Genomic DNA, 22,275 nt, shown 5'->3' with positions numbered 1-22,275 from the left:
TTAGGGTTTATTATATAGAATAAGAATCAATCTTGAATCGGCGTTAGAAAAAAATACAAAAACAACCTTTACAACCTCGTAAATCACATATCTAAAATTGGAACATACATTATTATTATTATCATTAGGGTTTATCATCTAGAATAAGAATCAATCTTGAATCGTCATTATCAGGTATAACGAGTTATATTAGTTAGCTCCATTGTCATGATAATGAACATTAACATTAACATTGTTGTTGAAAGAAAACTTCCATGAGCAGTTGAAGACAGACATATCCATGAAGAGATCATGGCGGTCCTATTGGTTATAGCAATCACTTAAGACTCTTCCCGACTGCCCCACATTAACAAGCACTTGAAGACTATACATATCCGTGAAGAGATCATGGTGGTCCTATTGGTTATAGCGGTCACTTCAGGCTTTGCCCCACATCAACAATCCCCTCAAGTTTTTTAGGGTTTTAGTGTGCGACGAGAGTATAAAGTTCACGTCTTGAGTGTTTAATTTGTGAATCAGAAGACAGTTTTTCCTAGTAAGTTCAAGATAAACTACAAGAGATAACATGGAATCCTCTATTTCATTTTTTACGATTTTGATAAAAACTGATTTTTCTTAACATCGACACATAATTTAGTAAACAAGAGTAGTCAAATAGAATTATGTAAAATGAGCTCAATCAATTGGAAATAATCATATTTTAGAATTAAAAAAAACAAGTAATAATTTTGTTTTAAGCCTCAAAATAGAGGTGAGGAAAAAGAAATTCAAGGGAAGAAAAACATTTGACTTAGTAAGAATATTTAAAACTAAAAAAATGGATTACCAAAATTATGTTTGACCAATATGATTTACTAAAATGTCACTCTCATACGTCCTTGGAATGGCGTCTCAAGCATGGGATGCGTTGATATGTCAGCTATTGCGTCCGTTAAGGGGGTGCTGACACTGACACGTGTCAAAGGAAAAAATGTGGCTGATGCGTCGGGCTACATTCTAGTGCCTTGGCTGACTTCTCATATTGGCTTGGCTGACTCCTCGCTTTGGCTCCGCTGACCCCTCGTTTTGGCTAGGCTAACTCCTCAAATTTTATTTTCTTTTCCACATTTCTTTTTAATTTTATTTAATTTAGATATCTTATTATTTTGTCGAGTCTATAAATACGGAACCTTGTTGTTTTGTTCTTTAAAAAAACGGTTTTCCAATGGTGGCTTAAGATGCATCAGCTTATTTTTATTAATTGTTTTAAAGCTAACCACAAAATAAAAAAGTTAATATCAAAATATATGTATGTTATTATGCTAGTTATGTTTAAAAATACTATATATAACTTTTTGAAAGAAAAAAAAGTAAAATAAACTAATGAAGTAACTTTTTAAAAATAAAATAGGTCAACTGAATTAGGGTTGAGGTGTATCTAGTTTATGTATCTAGAATTACACTATCAACCATAAAAAGAGTTTGGCGTCGGACATTATTTAGGAGTTGAAGGCACTTGATTTCCTTTGGATCCGAAACCGAACGAAGAAGATTCAGCTGGATGAGCACAATTGGAGCAATTTTGATTAATGTTTTGTTCTTATTATGTTGTTTTGCTCTTCCTTGTATGCTTGTTTTTGCTAGCTCCTGGCTAGTGTTTCTAATATAATGGTGTCGTTCAAAAAAAAAATTACACTATCAAATCTTTCTAGTAGAGTATGCAAAGGCTACCATTACATAGCTAAGTTTCGGGATTACATCACGACTAATAAACATTTATATATATATATATTTGAAAAAAAAATTCACAACTATGGAAATAGAAGTATAGTGGATTTTTCATTTACTTTGAACAAAAAAATGACTATTTTTTCGTTCATGTTGGAAGAAAACGTCTCAAGCCACCAAATAAAAAGTTTGCGTATTTATAGACTCCGCGAAATAATATGGTATCTAAATTTAATAAATTAGTAAAATTAAAAAGTCATGTTGAAAAATAAAATAAAATTTGAGGAAGCCGAGCCACAACGAGAGGTCAGCCGATCCACACTGAGGAGTCAGCCAAGCCACAACGAGGAGTCAGTCAAACCAAAATAAGGAGTCAGGCAAGCCACAAGGAGGAGTCAGGCAAGCCAAAAGACTGACGCATCAACCACCTTTTTGGCTTTGATGCGCCGGCGGCGGACTCATCAAATAATCTGGAGACGTGTCATTGTACCATTCATCGATGCATCCAATTGTGGAAGCCCCATTCCAAAGACACATGAGAGTGACATTTTGGTAAATCAAGTTAGTCAAATGAAGGTAGCGAAGATTCAAAGGGGCATGGTTGAATATTGTCAAGTTGGGTGGTCTTACAAAGGTAGCAAATATTGGTTTTAATTCGCTTATCCGAGCTGATTTGGGACAAGGAAATACGATAAGGTTCTGGTTGGATCCATGGATTTGTGATAAACCATTGAAAGTGCGTTTTCCTAATATCTATCGTCTAGAAGCCGAAAAACAATGTAAGGTGTCGGATCGTGTGTTGGCGATCGGAGGTGCTAGTAGTTTTGCGTGGCGTTGGAGACATGATCCGACATAGATGAAACTATGGAATTGACGGATTGTTTTAGTTTGCTCGCGGCGGTGAAACTTTCCTCTAAGAAAGATTCATGGTTGTGGCACGGTACCGGTTCTGAATTTTCAGTGGCGAATGTCAAATCTTGGATTTCATCTACCGAAGGAACAAACACGTCGGCTCTTTTTGATTGGTGTCAATGGATCCCGAAGAAGTGCAACATCTTTATGTGGCGAGCGAGACTTGAAAGATTACTGACAAAAGAAGCTTTGATCAAGAGGAATATTCAAGTGGGAAGTAATACGTGCATCTTTTGCGAAGACAGAGAAGAGACAGCTGAGCATCTATTCACAGGTTGTTTATTTTCGACTATTCTTTGGCAGGCAATCATCAAATGGTGTAGATTTTCAGTTTTATATGTTTGTGATTTGAAGGATCTTACAAGTATGTACAAAAACACAAAGATTGAAGAGGTCATTTCGGATGTTAAAACTTATGGTTATTTGTGGTATAACAATAGGAATAGAAATACAAAGTGTAGTTGGGAAGATTGGTGCAATTGTGACGTGATGTAAGTTTTTGGTTCGTCTTGGCCCTCGCCTTAGGGATCAAGCGTTCTTTGTTTTATAGTTTATCTTTAAAAAAAAAAAGTTAGTCAAATATCATTTGGTAATTTTCCAAAAAAAAAAAAAAAAAAGTTTGTTTGACAAACCCCACATGCGACGAACATGCAAAATCTGTCTGCCAACTCATATGATGTTGTTTAAAAAAACAATATCAAATCTATAATCTATAAATATAATAAAGTAAATCATATATGGGACACATGGCGCTTTATGGAGTGATCTCATTTATATTTTCCCGCCTAAATAAAATACATATATATAATATTTGTTAATAAGATTAAAAAAAATATTTTAATTCATAAATTTTATCTTTTTATCCTTTACCCTAAATAAATAGATAAAGATAATATTTGTTAATTAACAAGATTCAAATAAAAAATATATTACTTTATCTTTTTATCTTTTACCATTTTGTTTTTCATTTCTATTTATCATGTTTTTGCTTTATAAAAGGGATTACTAAAATTGAATTATAATAAACTAAGCATAAATAACTCATCGCTTCTACTAACGTTAAAATATTTTAATTCATAAATTTTATCTTTTTATCCTTTACCCTAAATAAATAGATAAAGATAATATTTGTTAATTAACAAGATTCAAATAAAAAATATATTACTTTATCTTTTTATCTTTTACCATTTTGTTTTTCATTTCTATTTATCATGTTTTTGCTTTATAAAAGGGATTACTAAAATTGAATTATAATAAACTAAGCATAAATAACTCATCGCTTCTACTAACGTTTTAGACTTTTAATGTAATAAAATACAAAAATAATAACCTATAACAAATCGTTTATGTTAATACTCTGACAATCTATAATATGTAATCTTTTATAATAAAGAGTTGAGTTCATTTCATAACTTTAATAAAGAGTTGAATTCATTTCAGAAATTTAAATGATAGCAAAACTTTCAGAACTTTTTAGAAATAATCAGTTTGTTTGTACATTCTGTCTCTTTCTCATATTAAATATTCGATGTCACGTGTCAACTTCTAATAAATTATAGATTTTCAAAATTATATGACATATTATTTAAAATTAATATTTTTAAAAAACATTTAATTACCTGTGTAATACACAGGTCCCTAATCTAGTAAAAGGATAAAATGATTGCATATCAAACAGTGTAAAGTTCCTTAGATTTTTACAATTTGTATATAAAAACATATCTCACGGTTTAAACAAGGTAAAAACTAAAAGCACAAAATCGATAATCAAATTATGATAAGATATTTTACCATTATATCAATAAAATAGGTAAATTGATTATTTGCTGAACTATTATGGCACCAATATAGTGATGGAACTTACATACAAATAAAAGCAAGTCGGTTTGTTGATCGGTTAGAAACATATATGATTCGATTCATGCAGTAGCGGAGCTTGAGATTTCCGACCGGGGGTCGAAAATGTATATACTCAAAAATATCTATAAAACCAGGGCGTCGAAAACGTATATACCCAAAAATTTCTATACGAAAACTACATACTCTCCACTACTGAGCAAAATGTTCGGGGGGTCGGCGGCCCCCCTCCCACCCACTAGAAGCTGCGCCCCTGGGTTCATGGTTTCTTTTTGCAGTTCGTCGGTCTTACAGTTCGAAACTTGAAACCAAATGAGACAACCAGGGCGTAGCTTTGTGGGGGTGGGATAGGGCAGCCAACCCCCCGAAATTTTCGCTCGTTAGTGGGGAGTATGTAGTTTTCATATATAAATTTTTGTGTATATACGTTTTTAACCCCCGATTTTATACAAATTTTTGGTATATACGTTTTTGACCCTCCCGGTTAGGGGTGAGCAAAAGGAAAAACCCGACCCTACCCGACCATTACCCGACCCGACCCGACCCGAGAACCGATCAAACATAAAATACAGAACCGATTCACTACCCTAAACATAGGGTTGGTTCCGGTCCATAGGTCCAAGTCGGGTTTCACCATGAAAAGAACCGAGAACCGACCCGACCCGACCCTATTTTATATGAAAAATTGGAACCGATCTAAATACCTAGGTACTTGGGTTCGGGTCGGGTTGAGTATTTTTCGGTTCGGTTCTCGGTTCTTTTCGGTCCGGACCTAAATTTGCTCACCCCTACTTCCGGTCAAAAATCTCAAGCTTCGCCACTAGAGCCAACCATTTATATTTATAAACTGTCCTCATCATACCAAAAATAGAAATACAGACTTACACTTTTTAAAGAAAAAATGAATATCTTTTGTGTAAACCGTCAAAACCAGCAAGTTTGGTTTGTCTTTTTCCGAAACCATAACTAACATTTCATTTCAAAATTTGTATAAAACCAACAGTACCGAACCCTATATACCCTTACAAAATACTAATGTCCTTTGGTCTATGATGTTTTACTGCTAAAGTGGTTAGTAAGGCTAAAGAGTGTGGGAGTCATGGTTGTAACATGATTTGCCATGTAGGAACATGAATAGAAGAATACACCACCCCCTTGCTTAATCCACCATGGTTTTCATGGATTAAACCATGGCAACCATGGTCCTAGTTTCCATTTTTCATGGTTTACTTTCCTTTTTCTTTAGACAAAAATTAATTATAAAATAAATAAGGGGATAGTGTTTGGGTCATGACCACACCCTTAGGGTAGTGGTTTTAGATGGTGAATTAGAGGTGGGTAACCTGATGATGATATGGAGGGTCATGGTGGTCATATGGGTCATGACCACACCCTATAGCCTAATTATGATTTTATGCATGAGATTATCATGTCCAAAAATATTAGATGACATGGGATACGAGGTTTCATGCTTAGACAATTAATCAGATAATGTTTAGTGTTAATAAAGTAAAATCTATAATCTATAATCTATCTATATAAATATAATAAAGTAAATCATATATGGGACACATGGCGTTCTATGGAGTGATCTCATTTATATTTTCCCGCCTAAATAAAATACATATTATCTGCAATTAAAGAATTAAGATATAATTTCTTACCTAGTAATTAATATAAATAAATAATAAGATATTTTATGGAACTTTATCAGTAATTTCTTAAATGTTTGAAACATATATTAAATTTAATAATTTAAAATAAATAATAATTATCTACAATTAAGGAATTAAGATAAATTTCTAACTTAGTAATTAATGTAAATAAATAATAAGATATTTTATGAAACTTTATTCGTAATTTCTTAAATGTTTGAAACATATATTAAATTAATTAATATTAAATAATAATTATCTACAATTAAAAAAATATTTTAATTCATGAATTTTATCTTTTTATCCTTTACCCTAAATAAATAGATAAAGATAATATTTGTTAATTAACAAGTTTCAAATAAAAAATATATTACTTTATCTTTTTATCTTTTACCATTTTGTTTTTCATTTATATTTATCATGTTTTTGCTTTATAAAAGGGATTACTAAAATTGAATTATAATAAACTAAGCATAAATAACTCATCGCTTCTACTAACGTTTTAGACTTTTAATGTAATAAAATACAAAAATAATAACCTATAACAAATCGTTTATGTTAATACTCTAACAATCTATAATATGTAATCTTTTATAATAAAGGGTTGAGTTCATTTCATAACTTTAATAAGAGTTGAATTCATTTCAGAAATTTAAATGATAGCAAAACTTTCAGAACTTTTTAGAAATAATCAGTTTGTTTGTACATTCTGTCTCTTTCTCATATTAAATATTCGATGTCACATGTCAACTTCTAATAAATTATAGATTTTCAAAATTATATGACATGTTATTTAAAATTAATATTTTTAAAAAACATTTAATTACCTGTGTAATACACAGGTCCCTAATCTAGTAATTAGATAATTTAAAGTCTGAGTAGTTAAAAATCCTAATTATTTAAGAAATTAAAAAATTAAATGACAAAAATTTAAAAAAAAAATTCTAAAATCAAGACACCATGTGAAAGAGAAGCATTACTTAAATTACGTTAAAATAATGGCATAACTGTGGCAACTTGGGTGTGAAGGAAAAGGTTGCTGTTCAAGGGGTACTGGTGTCCGCGTGCTGGTTTTTATGGCTTGCCAGGAATAATCTTCGTTTTAACGGTAAAAGGTGTTGCGTTAATAGTGTTTTTAGCGAGGTTAGATCGGCGAGTTTCTTATGGTTTAAACATAGGTCTAAGTACGGGTCGATAGCGTGGTCGGATTGGTGTAAATTTGTAATTATGTAGCTTGTTTGTTGTTGTTTTCCGTCCCGGTTTTCGGGTTCGGGTTCTGTTATTGAAGTCTGCCTTTCAAAAAAAAATTGCGTATTGTCAAATTTACCCAAAACCATAATAACACTATTATATGTATAGTTTACGAACTACTATGAATAGTAATTTTAAATTTAAAATAATATGTAGCTTTTTAATATTTTATGATATCAATATATTATTTTTTATAATTTCTTTTAACTTTTAACATATTTTCAGTTTTTACTTTTATTATAATATTTACTTTTAGCTTTTAACATATTTTCATTTTTTCCTTTTCTAAAACCATATCATTTATTTTTGTTTTAATACTTCTTTTCTCTCTCTCTTTTTTTTTTAAATTTATCTTTGCTTTCTCAGTTAATAATTTGATATTTCTTTAATAACTTATTTTCGTTATTTTTTTAAGCTTAAGTATGCAATTTTGTTTAATTTTTACCCTCGATCAATATAAGTTTTATTAAAAACGAATTTATATTCCAAAAAAGTATTTATTTGGTATCGTAATATGGTATGATGATATCATCTGAACCAATTCAAACGGTTAGGCTTTCTAAACAACATGCTACATTTTCAAATAAAGTTTGTTTTACGTTATCATTTTCTTCGTTTTGCGGTAACACGCGACGTAAAAAACACCTAGTTTTCTTTAATAAAGCAATTTTACCTCTTTTTGACTCAATTGATCCGTTTCCTTCCCAGCCCGTTAGAAATAAAACATAAACCAACCGAGTTACCAACACTGAACACACCAATTAGAAGGTGAGATTCTGGTCAAAACAAGACGAGTTGACCCGTTAAGTCTTCAGTCATAATTATTGAGTGTAGAGGATCGGGCCATGACATTTCTGAAGGCCCATAATCGAGCTTCCAAAGGTGTTCTACGAAAACGAGCATAGCTTTGGCTACGGGTCTCCGTTTTAGGCGTTTAACCAGTTAAATCAAAGCTTGAAATGAGGAGCACGTCATGGCAAGGACCCGGAAGGGGCCTTGTCCAAGTTTCACTCTAAAAACGCATTCTAATGGGAGTTTTGGACACTTTTTATGTTTTTTCGGTGTTTTATGCATTTTGTTTTTGGCTTGTGTTTGGCCCATGGCCTTTTTGTGGCCCATTTCGAATTTCAGTCTCTATTTATGTATTTCTCTTGTAATTTGGATGATCGGAATTGAATTTTGAGAAATAACCATTTTCATTTCAAATTCTTTGCCCTTTGGGTTGGATTTTACCGGTTTGGGGAACATCATCACTTGTGCCTATTGTTTTGAATTTAAACAACAATATGCAGAAAAGAACAACTGACACTAACAAGCATGGAGTCATAGACATACACAGCACACAACAAACAAACAAACAAACTAATTGGCTGAGACTCGGTTCGGGTCGGGTTTAACTCAGCATGCATTTGGAACTGAGAGAGTATCATAACAACATACTATGCTTTTTTACTTTGTGAGTACATCCGACTCATGTGCCATTAAGTCCTCACCGGGCCTGTAGTATTTCGCCGGAGGGTATAACCCCAGGTTGCCAACTTGACTTGTGTACAGACAAGCAAATCTCTCCACCTACATCATTCAAAACTTTCAGTAACCCGCAAAACGGATCGAGCCTAGAGTTGCAAACCAGCCCAAGCTTGGCTCGTTCAACTTAAAAGAGTTAGATTTTGACTTGTTTTTTTACTTTATGTCTAAAGCTTGAGCTCAGCTCATGAGCAACTTTTCGAGCTTGTGCTCGGTTTGTTTATTACTTACGTTTAAGCTTGGTTCGAGCTTTTAACGAGTCGATCTTGAGTAGCTCGCAAACTGCTCGTCTCGTTTACACCCCTATTTGGGCTATTAGTGACACATCAACACCTTTTGTCCTTGTTTTTAACTTTATAACTAATTAATGTTTTAAATGATTACAAAAAACTGTCATATTAAACTACTAATACAATATAGCTTCTTTTAGATTAAAAAAAGATTTAGGACAGAATACAAAATATGCATCTTTGCCCGTTAAACATATATGACCCGTTTGTTTTTTTTAACCCGAATCAACGTGTTGAAATTACAACCACTACTTGTAAAGGATATAAAGTAAGACACTAAGACTGTAAACTAACCTGGTGTGCAAAGCGGGAGTTTTGATAACCGGTTTTCATAAGCTGGCCCCACACGGGATGGAACTGTGGATAACAGAATAAGCATGTCACTAGTAAAAAAATGTACAAAAAAGTAATAGATTCAATGATATTCAGGGAAATATATATTCAAATGGTTTTTTTTTTTTTTTTTTTTTTTTTGTTGAAAAAATAAATAGGTACGGGAACAGATATCCATAAAAAGTTAAGATCCATACAGAACTGATTACCTTCTGATGGAAACTTTTTTGAGACTCTTGATGTGATGCACGAACACGGGCACCTTGAACCTATGCAAAATAATAAGAAACAAAGTGGATCATGGTTCATAGACACTTGCAAAAATTCTAAGTTAATAGGTTATAAAAGGATATTCAAAAAAGGAAAAAACCATGTGTATTACTAAACTAGAGGTGGCAAAACGACTGTGTTAGGCGGGTTGGGTAACGAGTCATAGCATGTAACTTTTGGTATTTGTCGGGCCATGTCAGGTTGGGTTGGGTTGGGTTGATGAACTTTTTTCCAAATATTTTCTAATCTTTCTATAAAAATCTAGTGTGTATGGTTGTGATGTTATATTATTTCTGTAATTATTTAATACTTAGAATAAAATGATTTATAGGGTTTTATGCATTAAGAATACGTCTTTCTGTTCCCGAGTCTCATTTAACAGGGGGAAGGGAGAGAAAAGAGATGAAAATATGAAAAACCATGTTCCCGAGTCTCATTTAACAGGGGAGGGGAGGGAAAAGGGAAGAAAATATGACCAAATATGACCATATATTCATCCTCCCAAATTGGAGAGATTAGGAGAGAAAATTTTCCTTCCCCTCCCCCTAATAAATGAGACTCGGGAACATAGTGTAACACTATGAAACCGCTTACTATAAAATGTCTAGTGTGTATGGTTGTGATATAATAAAATGATTTTTTATTCTACAAACCATTTAGAATTTATCGTCCTACACCAACCTGAAGTACTTCAAGATTTGAAGTGAGCTTTTCTCTTTCACCAGCATCCAGATTTCCATGCCTGAGAAAAAACAACTTGATTCAGAAAACCATACGGTTGTGTTTCGTCTCTAACGGGTCAAATAGGTAAAAGTCGAAAGATTATTTAATTGGGAAAGGGTCAAACATGCCAAAGATGGCCCAAAGAGAACATTTAATCCGTAAGACCACCAAAATCATATTATTAAAAAGGAACAATGGATTTTAATAATCCCAATTATTAGCTGTTGGCCAGCAACGGTCCCAACTTAAAAAATAATTAGTGATGGTCCCATCTTTTTACATGTAAACCAATAGACCTTTACCAACAGAAAAGGTAAAGGGGACAAAAAGAAATTAAGGTCCTGTTAGTAAAGGTCCATTGGTTTACAATATATGAAACGGTGGGACCACCACTTGTCATTTTGAAGTTAGGACTGTTGCAGGCCAACGGCTAATAGTTGGGATTATTAAAATTCATTATTCCTATTAAAAAATATGATTCATAACAAAAAATATGGCTTTGTATTCATATTTGGCACACTTATTATCAATATACGTACTCAAGGGACCACTTCAAATGATGGGTTTGATCTTCGATTTGATCTCGCTCACTTCTTAGCAGTTGGAGTCTCTGCACAAGTTACAACTTACAAGTTTCAGTTATTTCTACAGCAAAGAAAAACAGAAGCTCACCACGGTATAAGGCTCAACGTATATATTTAAGAGTTCATAAATCATAATCCAAGTCATATATAAAAATTTGAAACTTTGTTCATCGCTCTTTAATATCACAAGTCAAATATTACCTTTCGAGTCTCCCTCGAGGACGAGAGAACTCTAGCCTCCTTTTCAAGTTCCGGAACAATAAGCATTGTCCTCCAGCCTGATATATTTAGTTTAATTATAACGAGATTGAGATTGAGATTAAAATACACATAGTAATATAATATCATCTTGACGCATGTAGATAAATATAAGAGTAAATTGCTAAAATCATCCCTGAGGTTTAGGTATGTTTGCCAGTTTCATCAAAAACAACTTTTTTGTACTAAATAGTCCTTCACTTTGGAGATTTTTTTGTCATTTTCATCCAAAAGTCTAATTTGCTTTATTTTTTCTGTCAAATATTTGGATGAAAATGGCAAAAAATCCCAAATGTCAGGGACGATTTTGGCAAAAAAGTTAGACGTTTGGATGAAAGTAGCAAAAAAAATCCCAAAAGTGAAGGGCAATATGGTACAAAAAAATTGTTTTGGTTGACATTGGCAAACATGTCCAAACCTCATGGACGATTTTGGCAATTTGCTCTAAATATAAACATAAAGTGAGTGGACCCATTTTGATACTTTTTTTTTTTCTAGAACGACCCGTTTACCCCAAGCCCATTTTGGTTAGAGCCCGTTGTGACCCGAAGTTGATACTATTTCTTATGATGAATTAACGACCCGCTAGTTAACCCACCCCGCCTATTTCACGTCAGGCTTATCCACCACATAATGCGAGTTATAAGAATAGACACTTCTAAAGAACACAATGAAATTATGAAAGAATAAAGAAATTCATACCCAAAACTTTTTTGCTCCGTAAGATATCCCCGTATATATGATCTCCGACATACAAAACCTGTGAACTTGATCCCACATTAAGTAGTTTATGCAGATGGCCAACATTACCTCCCTGAGACAAAAGTCACATCGTTCAGTGGCGAAGCTTGACCCGAATGACGTGGGGGGGGGGGTCCAAAACGTATATACCCAAAAAAAATTTATAGAACCAGGAGGTCGAAAACGTATATACCCAAAATTTTCTATACGAAAACTACATATATAACACTACTGAGCGAAAAGTGTGCGGCCCTTCTATACTTCGCCCCTGATATCGTTGAAATTTAAGGGGACATTTACATATTTACATATACACACACACACACACACCCCTGAAAACTTGCATAATATCATATTTACCCAACCCAAACCAAATCGTGTCGAATATGCCGAATCAAAAGACTTAAAATTTCATATTTATCTATCCTATTAATACAACTTATATTATGACCATTATACCCTTATCTTTCTTCTTACACTCTAAACTCTCATACCCTAGTGCAAGTTGTAAGAAAGGGGTAAAAAGGTCATAAAATAAAAAAAATGTGTACAATTATCATTATGATTTTTTGTTGAGTAAACATGATATTATATCAAATTTTTAATGAGATATATGAAATCCTAAATATATGATACATAGATTATACAGTACCTGAAACACCTTGCAATGCTTATTTGGAATCTGATTGGGCAACTCTAAAGCGGGGCTTCCCACCTAATGAAAATTAGTTAAACGTTTCAAAAAATATAACGAAATGTATGGGGTATAAAAGAACGGAAGAAATCTACTCACAAACCTGAGCAAGTGGAGTGCCATTGTCAGTGTTAACAAGCTTCCCCGAGTCTGTCTCGACCATAAAAATATTAGCACGGTTTTCATCATGGAAAAAGCCTGGCTTCGCGCTGCATACACAAACTTCTAAATTTGAATATGGTTTTATTACTTATATTAGCAAGATCCTTAAACAAAGTAAAAACCGTAACCTGCCAGTGATGACAAAATCAAAATGTTGGAGCCAATCAAGGCTCAAAGAGGAATCGCCATCCATTGTTCGCGCCCCAAATACAAAATTCATCACAACATTCGTATAATCCCATAGGCTGCATTAAATTAACACATCTTAGCTAGGATTATAACACGTTGAACAACAAATAAATAAGTCTTTTTTTTTTTACATTTTCGACTCAAGAAATTAACACGAGTATAACTATTGATTAGAATAAAGAAGGTGTTGAAATATTAGATAATTATTTACAGATAACAACTAGAGGTGCATTAAGAATACAACATTGAATATTGAAAAGAGTTATTTAAGAAAAATTGGATATATTAATTTGTTAAAAAAATTTAACCATATCAAATATTTTGAGATAATAGATTGAATAAGATGTGTAATCTTGAACTTTATATAAAACATGATTGAATTTTAATACTTAATCAACAAACACTTGCCACCATACTCCTCTCGTTCAATACCCTATTTACACTATCTACATAGTTTATTTAGGTTTTTGTATGACACCCACGACAGTCATCAAAATGGCGCCGTTGCCGGGGATGGGTAATCTTGATATGAAAAATGATTGAACTTTAACCATTTGACATTATTTGTCAAAGTTGTACAACTTAAGACTGAAATAATATAAAAAAGCTGCCCATAGTCGTAATCATTTGACCCTTGTTTATTGCATGATACCCATCCGATGACCAATTTATACAACCTAACTTTTATAACTAATAGAAAAATGAAGCAGTCTTAATCAAATGGGTTCCATTTCACCACCATTAATTATGTGTTACAGAAAAAAAAAATAGAATATAGAAATACCTGTTGGTCACCATGAATACAGCACGCCCAGAAGTTTTTAACATTTTAAGCATTGGGACTATAGAATTGTCCTTGTTAATATACCTGATAATTAAACATGTTAAGCAAAAAGAAAACAGAAAACAAGCCAATGAACTACTAGGAAAGCATATATGTGTACACACACACACACACACACACACATATATATATATATATATATATATATATGTGTGTGTGTGTGTGTGTGTGTGTGTGTGTATATAATTTGTAAAATCACATGTCATGCAACACCATGGCACCATATTTTCCACCCATGCTTAGAAGAAGATTATAGTCTTGCAACATAAAGTTACATAATGTAAGCCAACCTTTACTTTTCTTTATAAGAGAAAGCATATGCTAATTATATATATATATAAAAAAAAAAAAAAAAAAAAAACTGTACTTTTTTGGATCTTTTGCAACCATTTCCTTCAAAGATCCATCACGGTGACACATATCGATAGCAGAGCGGACATCGGTGTAGATACAATAGTAGCTGCAAGAAATTGTTTTAAACATTAATATTTACCAAGACACAATGTCAAATAATAAACAAGTATAGACAAAACTATGTGAAAAAAAAACCTGTTTATTCTCTAAAACAGTTAAAAAAAAAAACCTAATACGAGAGGTTATCACTTGAACCTGCGTGAAATCAGAACCAGTCCATCCTCAATAAAGGTGGAAAGACGAGTGAGTTGGATAACGGGTCAAAATGGTTTAAGGTTGAAATGGGTCATTTTTAGTACGGGTCAAAACTGTTGCAGTAATAATCTAAATCTAAGAATAGAGTGATTTAGGAGGCTTTTTGGACTAAAAGTAAAATTTGAGTGACTTTCACCCGTTTGACCCAGTCGACCCTTTTAGCAATTTTTTATTTGACCCATTGGAAACAAATCACAACCCAAACGGGCTCATTCGTATGCATATGTGTCGAAATTGCCAAGACAATGACAACAATTAACCAAATCATTTTTACTGTTTTTTTTTAAATTGACAAAGACCAAGTGATATTCGTAAGTCAAACATGGAGGTTTAGAAAGAGAGAGTGATTATGACACAATATCAAGTGAGTCTCACAACATGTTACACGAGTGTTCATTATATAAACGGAATTAGACCCGTGTTGCGTAAGTAGTTAAATGTTATCAAGTAAATAAAAATATAAATAAAAAAACAAATTTACTCGAATCATTGTTTCCGATTACTGAAGCTGTGATTACAACTACAGCATCAATCATATATCGAATATATATTTAAACGCTATATTTTCAAGAAATTTAAAGGTTCAAGTCATCTGTCCCCCTTACTCTTTTACTTCTGACATTTTCTCCGGATTGCTATCCTTAAAATCAACAAGCTGAGCAAACAAGTACGCTTCAGCAAGTGAAAAAAGGGTGTCAATGTGCGCATAGTCGGGCCCATCGAACGCATCTCTCGTGAAAGTATTCCCGTACGTAGCAACCTTTTCATTCTTCGATATCAATCGAAATCCATGATATGCTACTTTCACATATTTATGCCTGTCCATCTGGAAGAGCGAACGATACACAAATAAAAATAAAATAAAAAATGTAATTAACTGAATATATGCTACTGTAAACACTTCAGTTTGGTATTTGTCGATTTGACAAACACGAACCTTCAGTACATTTCCTCTTTTTTTGTCGAGCACGAGTCCTCTAACCATGTATGTCCAGTCAAACGACCATTCCAGTAGCTGCACCGAAACAGAAAAGACACAATATACATACAAAATCATATATAAAATGTTAAATAATTTCTAGCAGCCTAAGAACTGAGATCATACAGTTTAACTATGACATTTTAACATGGTTAATGAAACTGCAAAATTATACAAAAAAAAATTCTCTATAAATTAGAGAACCAAAATAACTATATAAACTAACCTCTTTCGGATACCCGAGGTTGGTAACTAGCTTCTCAATTGTCCCGTCATACGCAAGGGACTCGAACGTATCTGGTTTGTATTGTGCTAAAGTATAGTCCATGTCAAAACCGACAGCGACTATATTTTTCATGTTGACTGCACTGTTACAGAAGATTTGTTTTCCTATATCAATGGTTGGCTTTCCTTCAGGAGACGATATTAAACTCGCAACATCACCATCTTCAAAGCCGATAACTCCATCCATTGCAGCTTGATAACTAATTTAACAAATTTTATAACAAAAAGCAGTAAATCATCTTTCTGACACTTTAAAGAAGAAATAATTGAACCATGATTTATATAATAGTTGTTAATTTACATCAAGATAGATGGTAAACGGGCAACAAGCTGCGCCGCTACCCTTTTTGAATAGCAAAACTAAGGTAACGTTTGGTATGCAGGAATGAGAGGTGGAATGAAATAGACCATTGTGAGGGAACGAAGAAAAGAGTGTTTGGTTGGTCGATGGAATAGAATTGTCCATTTCAAAATGCATTCCATTCCCTCAAAATCATTCCATTCCCTCAAAATCATTCCATCCGTCGCCCCTGCTTTTTTTTTTTTCATTCCATTCTCTCTTCACCCTTCATTAACAACACCATAACCCACCACCGCCCACCACTACCACAACCCACCACCGTCATCCGCCACCGTCACCCACCTCCCCCGCCACCGCCACTGCCACCACCTACCGCTGCCACCCACCTCTGTCCCCGCCATCGCCGTCGCCGCCACCCACCGTCGCCACTGCCACCTCCGATCATCGCCACCACCCACCTTCGATGATCGCAGCCACCATTGCCACTGCCACCTCCGATCACCGCCGCCACCGCTATCAACCGCCACCACCCACCACCACCACCGCTACCACCTCCGATCACTGTCGCCGCTGCTACCACCCCCGCGACCACCATTGCCACCGCCACCACTTACCTCCGCCGTCATCATCCACCACCACCACCACCATTGTCACGATCCGTCGTTGTCTCCACCCACCACCATTGACACCTAGAACCACGCACCATCATCACCCATCACTGACCACCGCCATATGATTTTATTACTTCGTCTTTTTTCGCATACCAAACAACAAAAAGTAATTGTTCATTCCATTCACACATGGTAACCAAACAAGACATGGAATGGTAATGATCAATTCCATTACCTTGTCCATTCTATTCCATTACTCCATACCAAACAGACCCTAAATCTGTTAAAAATAGATATCGGGATCATAACATTACTATGCATGTTACTATGCATGCATGACAACCAGGGGCGGATCTATAGCATTTTAGGGGGTTCCCAGGAACCCGTTCAGTTCGTATCTTATAGTGTTAAATCATTAAGAAACTTCTAAAGGAACCCTTTAATATTTTGAAAGGGAACCTTATAAATAAAGTTATGGATTGGTCTGGCGGTAACTATGCGCGCTGCCTAACCTAGAGATCCCGAGTTCGAGTCGGGTAAATACCTTTTTTCTCGTTTTTTTTAAACTCAAAAAACATTAGGGTTTAGTTTTCCCCTTTTCTGTTTACCCTCAAACCCAAACACGAACAGAACACACACTAAACACAGCGGCCGCTCCAGATCAGTCCTACCACTCATCCAATCGTCACAAAAGCACTTGCCAGAGCCACTCCAGCCTCAACGGCTCAGTCACGTAGCCCCTCCGGCCTTCCCTCAGTCCCTCACTTACTCACTCTCTTCGGCCCTTCACTCCTCCAGGTTCGTTTAAACTCTATAAGAGTATAAGTTGTTGATTTTATCTTTTAGTTTGTTGATTTACACGTTTGTTTTGGCATTCAAATTAATTTCTAGGTAAAAATTGTTGATTTTGACATTCAATTTGATGTAGCATTCGATATCCATATTCATATTCATATTAACTTGTTCAAGGAATAAAAAAATTAGTTTTTTGTTGCTTATTGAATCCGCCTATGAATCTTTATTATTTTGCCAATTTTTTATAGGAGTATGTCTATTTCTTCTTGTAGTTTAACTGCATAGAAAGATGTATTCTTAAGTTTTTATTCATCAAATTTGTGAGTGCTTATACACTTGCTGCTTAAGGTTCAAAAGCAACAGATATATGTATTGCAGTATCTTGCTTATAATGCATAGAAAATTGATGTAAAAGGAGAATTAATGTATTGTTAAAAATACATAAGTAAAATAACCTATTGGTATTGTTGATGCTTAACAAAATCAAAGGTTGTACAATAGTACATTAGCATAGGCTGCTTGTTCATGACCAGATCATTCAACCCTACACAATTGCAAGTGTACAGGTGTGCGAGTACGCAAGTGTGTAGGTGTGTTAGCATGATGGTATGAAGAAAATGGATTAGCCCGACATTATGCACAATTGTTAGATGATCGGTACATGTACTAGATTTTTGTTTATAAAAAAATAATACAGGCTGCTTATGAGATGAATGTTACCCGACCCGAACCGTCGAACCGACCCGAATTTTTTTATGTTCGGACATGTGAATTTGGAGCATTAAAAAAAGTGAACCCCTTGGAAAAAATTTCTGGATCCGCCACTGATGACAACATAAAATTAAAATGGATATGACAAAACAAAATAAAATAAAATAAAATTTGAGAAACAACTAAATGAACATTGAAGTAAATGAATACAACCTTCAAAGTAACAGTAATTATTCACAATCTTAGTGCAAGCAGAAAGGAGAGATAGAGGCAACATGATGCATTTGAAAGAGATTTAACACTATACACATGCAAGTCTGTAAATAAAAACAAAATAACTAAAATCTCACATATCAAAAAAAAAAAAAAAAAAAGGTCACATATCATAATTTCATATAACAGTTAAATTCATTAACCAGAAAGAAAAATTCCTTTCGGATCAACACAAAAATGGTATCATTCGTGTAATGTCACTAGAACAAGAAGCACAAAACCTCGGATTATGTAACTGATCAACAGCAAAAACACTTGCATGCAGATCACTAAACCGAAAAAACAAACAAATTAACTAAACACATGCAGATCATTAAACCGAAAAAACAAACAAATTAACTAAACAAGCAAGCAACAATTATGAAGCAGACCTTGTGAATTGTTGATCCTTTTGAGAAGCCAGACAGAAGAACAAAAATTGGTTAGTTATAAGATGAATATGATATTATGATAGTTGAAGGGGTTTAAATAAAAAGTGGCGGTTAGTGACACGTGGATAAGTTGTTGTGAGGTGGACAGTTGTGAGTTTAACCGTGGGGATTGGAACCCCTTATTGCAATTTGTAAAATAAAGAGGTTGGAAGAATGCAGAATGGATGTTGTTAATTGGAGGAAGAAGATGGGCGGGGGAGTGGGTTTATTGGGGATGATGTTAAGATTGAGCCCTTTGGTTTTTATGTTGTTGTAAGGCGTGCAAACGGGCCGACCGGCTCGCGAGTTACTCGAGATCGGCTCGAGAAAAAGCTCGAAACAAGTCGAGCCTTATCGAGTTCGAGTCGAGTTTGAGTCTAAAATAAAAACTCCTTTGTTTATCAAGCCCGAGCTCGAGCCTGGCATGTGAAGCTCGTCAGGCTCGTCGAGCCTTATCGAGCTTTAGTGTAACCAAGCTGAGCCGATCTTATTTAAACTTGTTTACAAACCGACCCCAAACCTAAAAATAAGTTTATTTAATAAACGAGCTCAAGCCCGAGTTTCACTTATCGAGATTACGAGCCTGAAAAGTCTATTATTTATATTTTTTTCATTTAATATATTAATTAACAGATAATAAATGAGTTGAGCCTGAGCCAAGCTCGAGCTTAAGAAAATACCAACGAGCCATGATTTGACTCGGCTCGTTTACATCAGTTGTTGTTAAATTGGTACCTTGTGATTTGACTTTTTGACTTTTGTGAATTGTGATGTGAGCCATAGGTTGTAGCACGTGTGTTTTGTCTTGGTATGAGTGGGAAGAATTATCATGAGGTGGAGAAGAGTCGAGTGTGAGTAAGGTTAGGTTTGGATTCTTTAATTAAAAATATATTGTGTTTATTGTCATGTGATTATATCTATATTCAGCTTTTATCAGTATAATATTTATATAATAAGATAATATACCATGTTATATAATACTTGTATTAAGATTCCGCATTTTACGGTGGGATTGTTAAACTGATAAAAAGTAGGTGTAAAAACGTTAAATCATACATGTCTATTGCAGCATGCTAACTTTAAAAAATTAACCTCAAACGTAAAACATAGAATTGCGACATGGTTGTTAAATTGGAAAATAAAATAAAGTAAACACTTTGAACCACACACACGCGTTGTATGGTGTTAATTCGTAAAATTTAGATCAAAACGTAAAATGACAAATTTGTAAAATATGAAAAGTATATGGAACCAAAGTTGAAAGTGGAAAAATATTGAGCTAAAAAATAAAAAAATAATAAACAATAAAATGTTTTATAACAAAGTTGTAAAAGACAATAACAATAGGGGTGAAAATTACAAATAAAAAAAAATTGAATTATAAGACCACCGGTAGTGAGGGTGGTTTAGGAATGGAGCACCCAAAAAAACGCCCAAACACACTCACACACCACTACGCCCGGGCGTGGTTTTTGCTTTTTTGCGTTTTGGCGTGTTTTAAAAACGTCAGGTACAAATGAAATTGGCCAATCAGAATAGAGAGACGTCGTTTTAATGAAATATTATTTGATGTAATTACAAAAAAATAATATTAATAATAATAATTGGTTAATAATGGAATGAGACATCATAGTACTACACCCATTTTAACTTCAAACCCCATAATGTCTCTTTGTTTATTAGATGACCACGCATCGCTTCATGCGGATGGGGCATTTGTTTCACTTACCACTACACATGATCTAAGTACTTTTATTCATAAATCAAAAGTTGATAAAAGTAGAAACATATTATCCAATTGATGGCTGGACAAATAAACAAAGAAGGAAAATGTATTTTTCATTACTCAATTGTAAAAAAGCTATAGCAACCCATAAGAAGTTGAATAGTAGATTCAACTCACATAATTTTTTGTGAATTAATAGATGTGAAATAGATGTGAAATTATCTCATATCATATAATATTATATCGTATCGTATCATATTATCTCATATCATATAATATTATATCGTATCGTATAATATCATATTTTGTCATGATATATACATACGATACTCCAAGATCAATATTTTGTTAGATCAACACTGATAATTCGATAACGAAAGAAGGAGCCTAACAACCACATTTCATATTTTATCCAATGACATTCATATCATATAATATTATATCGTATCGTATAATATCATATTTTCTCATGATATGTACATATGATACTCCAAGATCAGTATTTTGTTAGATAAGCACCAATAATTCGATAACGAAAGAAGGAGCCTAACAACCACATTTCATATTTTATCCAATGGCATAGATTAATTTAGTGTTTTACGCAAAAGGTCATAATGTGAAATTCTACTTTTGAAACCAAATTCTCCACTGCTTGCCCCTTTCATCGCCATTGTGAAAATATGTTAACACAATTCACTCAGATAGGATGTGATATTAAGATGGCCATATCATATATTATGATTAAAATGATCACATTTTAAAGACGTGACTCCCTATTATAAAAATATCCATATAGAGATTATAATATATGTCTTAAGAGTAAAATATAGAATCGATTACTAAAGAGATCAACATAGACTTATGATTCTTTACCGTATATGGTGCAGCTAAGCGTACGATTCGAATCAAATTAGACCATCATCAACTCAGTTGTGATTTACACAACATAAAAAGCCTAGTGTTAAAATATATAATCATAAAAAAAAGAAGACAACAATATCTAAACATGAATGAAAAAAGTGTGAAATTGTAGATACCTGTAGAATGGTGTTTATAGGACCAGATTCGTCTGTGGATGAAGAAGAGAGTATTTGAACCTGTTGTTGATCACAAAGATCGTTTGGCAGTGACAAATTTATAGTGAGGGGGTAAAACAGCATTAGAAGCAAAAAAACAAAACCAAAGAAAAAAACAATTTATTTATTTATCAGCTAATGTTTATCAAGTGAGTGTGAGTGTATACTTAAAGAGAGAAAAAAAAAACACAATTTATAGCATAATTTGTTTGGTTTATCTAATATGCATCTTTAAGATATTTAGTTTTATTTTCTTTTTTCCAAATGTTTAAGATATTTGTTTGTCTAATGGTTTTGATAGGATTATTATCATTCTAACGAGTTGTGTTAAGCAAGTAAAAACGCGATAGGCTAAAAACCATTTTAAGAGTAGTCAAGTTCTACACCCATAAAAATCTAAATTTAAAAATGAAGGGGTATGGTCCCAAAAACCTCGCGCAGA

At 33.6% G+C, this 22,275-nt stretch overlaps 1 protein-coding gene across 3 annotated transcripts; it reads right to left on the bottom strand.

Annotated features, from left to right (window-relative positions):
• Positions 1–8,636: 8,636 nt before the first annotated feature.
• Positions 8,637–21,934, bottom strand: LOC110914988 (5'-nucleotidase domain-containing protein 4). 3 transcript variants are annotated; one of them, XM_035987181.1, is made up of 17 exons: positions 21,795–21,934; positions 21,631–21,712; positions 15,872–16,130; positions 15,604–15,681; positions 15,272–15,492; positions 14,365–14,457; positions 13,938–14,021; positions 13,093–13,209; positions 12,906–13,011; positions 12,761–12,823; positions 12,070–12,181; positions 11,311–11,387; positions 11,065–11,135; positions 10,484–10,544; positions 9,742–9,801; positions 9,494–9,556; positions 8,637–8,954 (listed from the first exon to the last, which is right to left on the bottom strand). In XM_035987181.1, exons 3-17 carry the CDS (start codon positions 16,115–16,117, stop codon positions 8,832–8,834), a joined length of 1,575 nt encoding a protein of 524 aa, XP_035843074.1. In that variant the 5' UTR covers positions 16,118–16,130; positions 21,631–21,712; positions 21,795–21,934; the 3' UTR covers positions 8,637–8,831. The 3 variants fall into 3 exon arrangements, with proteins under 3 accessions (XP_035843074.1, XP_022015296.1, XP_022015305.1); XM_022159604.2 differs by lacking the exons at positions 21,631–21,712; positions 21,795–21,934 and adding an exon at positions 18,993–19,443; XM_022159613.2 differs by lacking the exon at positions 21,631–21,712 and having other exon boundaries at positions 8,642–8,954.
• Positions 21,935–22,275: the final 341 nt, after the last annotated feature.

This window comes from Helianthus annuus, chromosome 2 (assembly GCF_002127325.2).
Source record: "Helianthus annuus cultivar XRQ/B chromosome 2, HanXRQr2.0-SUNRISE, whole genome shotgun sequence".
In the NCBI taxonomy this organism is placed as follows: domain Eukaryota; kingdom Viridiplantae; phylum Streptophyta; class Magnoliopsida; order Asterales; family Asteraceae; genus Helianthus; species Helianthus annuus.
The sequence above is the reverse complement of the archived record's forward strand: the minus strand, read 5'-3'. Positions and strand labels throughout refer to the sequence as shown.

Coding starts and splice junctions, on each gene's coding strand:
- LOC110914988 (XM_035987181.1), bottom strand. CDS start 16,117: ATGGATGGAGTTATCGGCTTTGAAGATGGTGATGTTGCGAGTTTAATA. Junction 12,824..12,905: donor ATGGCACTCCACTTGCTCAG/GTTTGTGAGTAG, acceptor AATTTTCATTAG/GTGGGAAGCCCCGCTTTAGA. Junction 10,545..11,064: donor CATTTGAAGTGGTCCCTTGA/GTACGTATATTG, acceptor GTTTTTTCTCAG/GCATGGAAATCTGGATGCTG.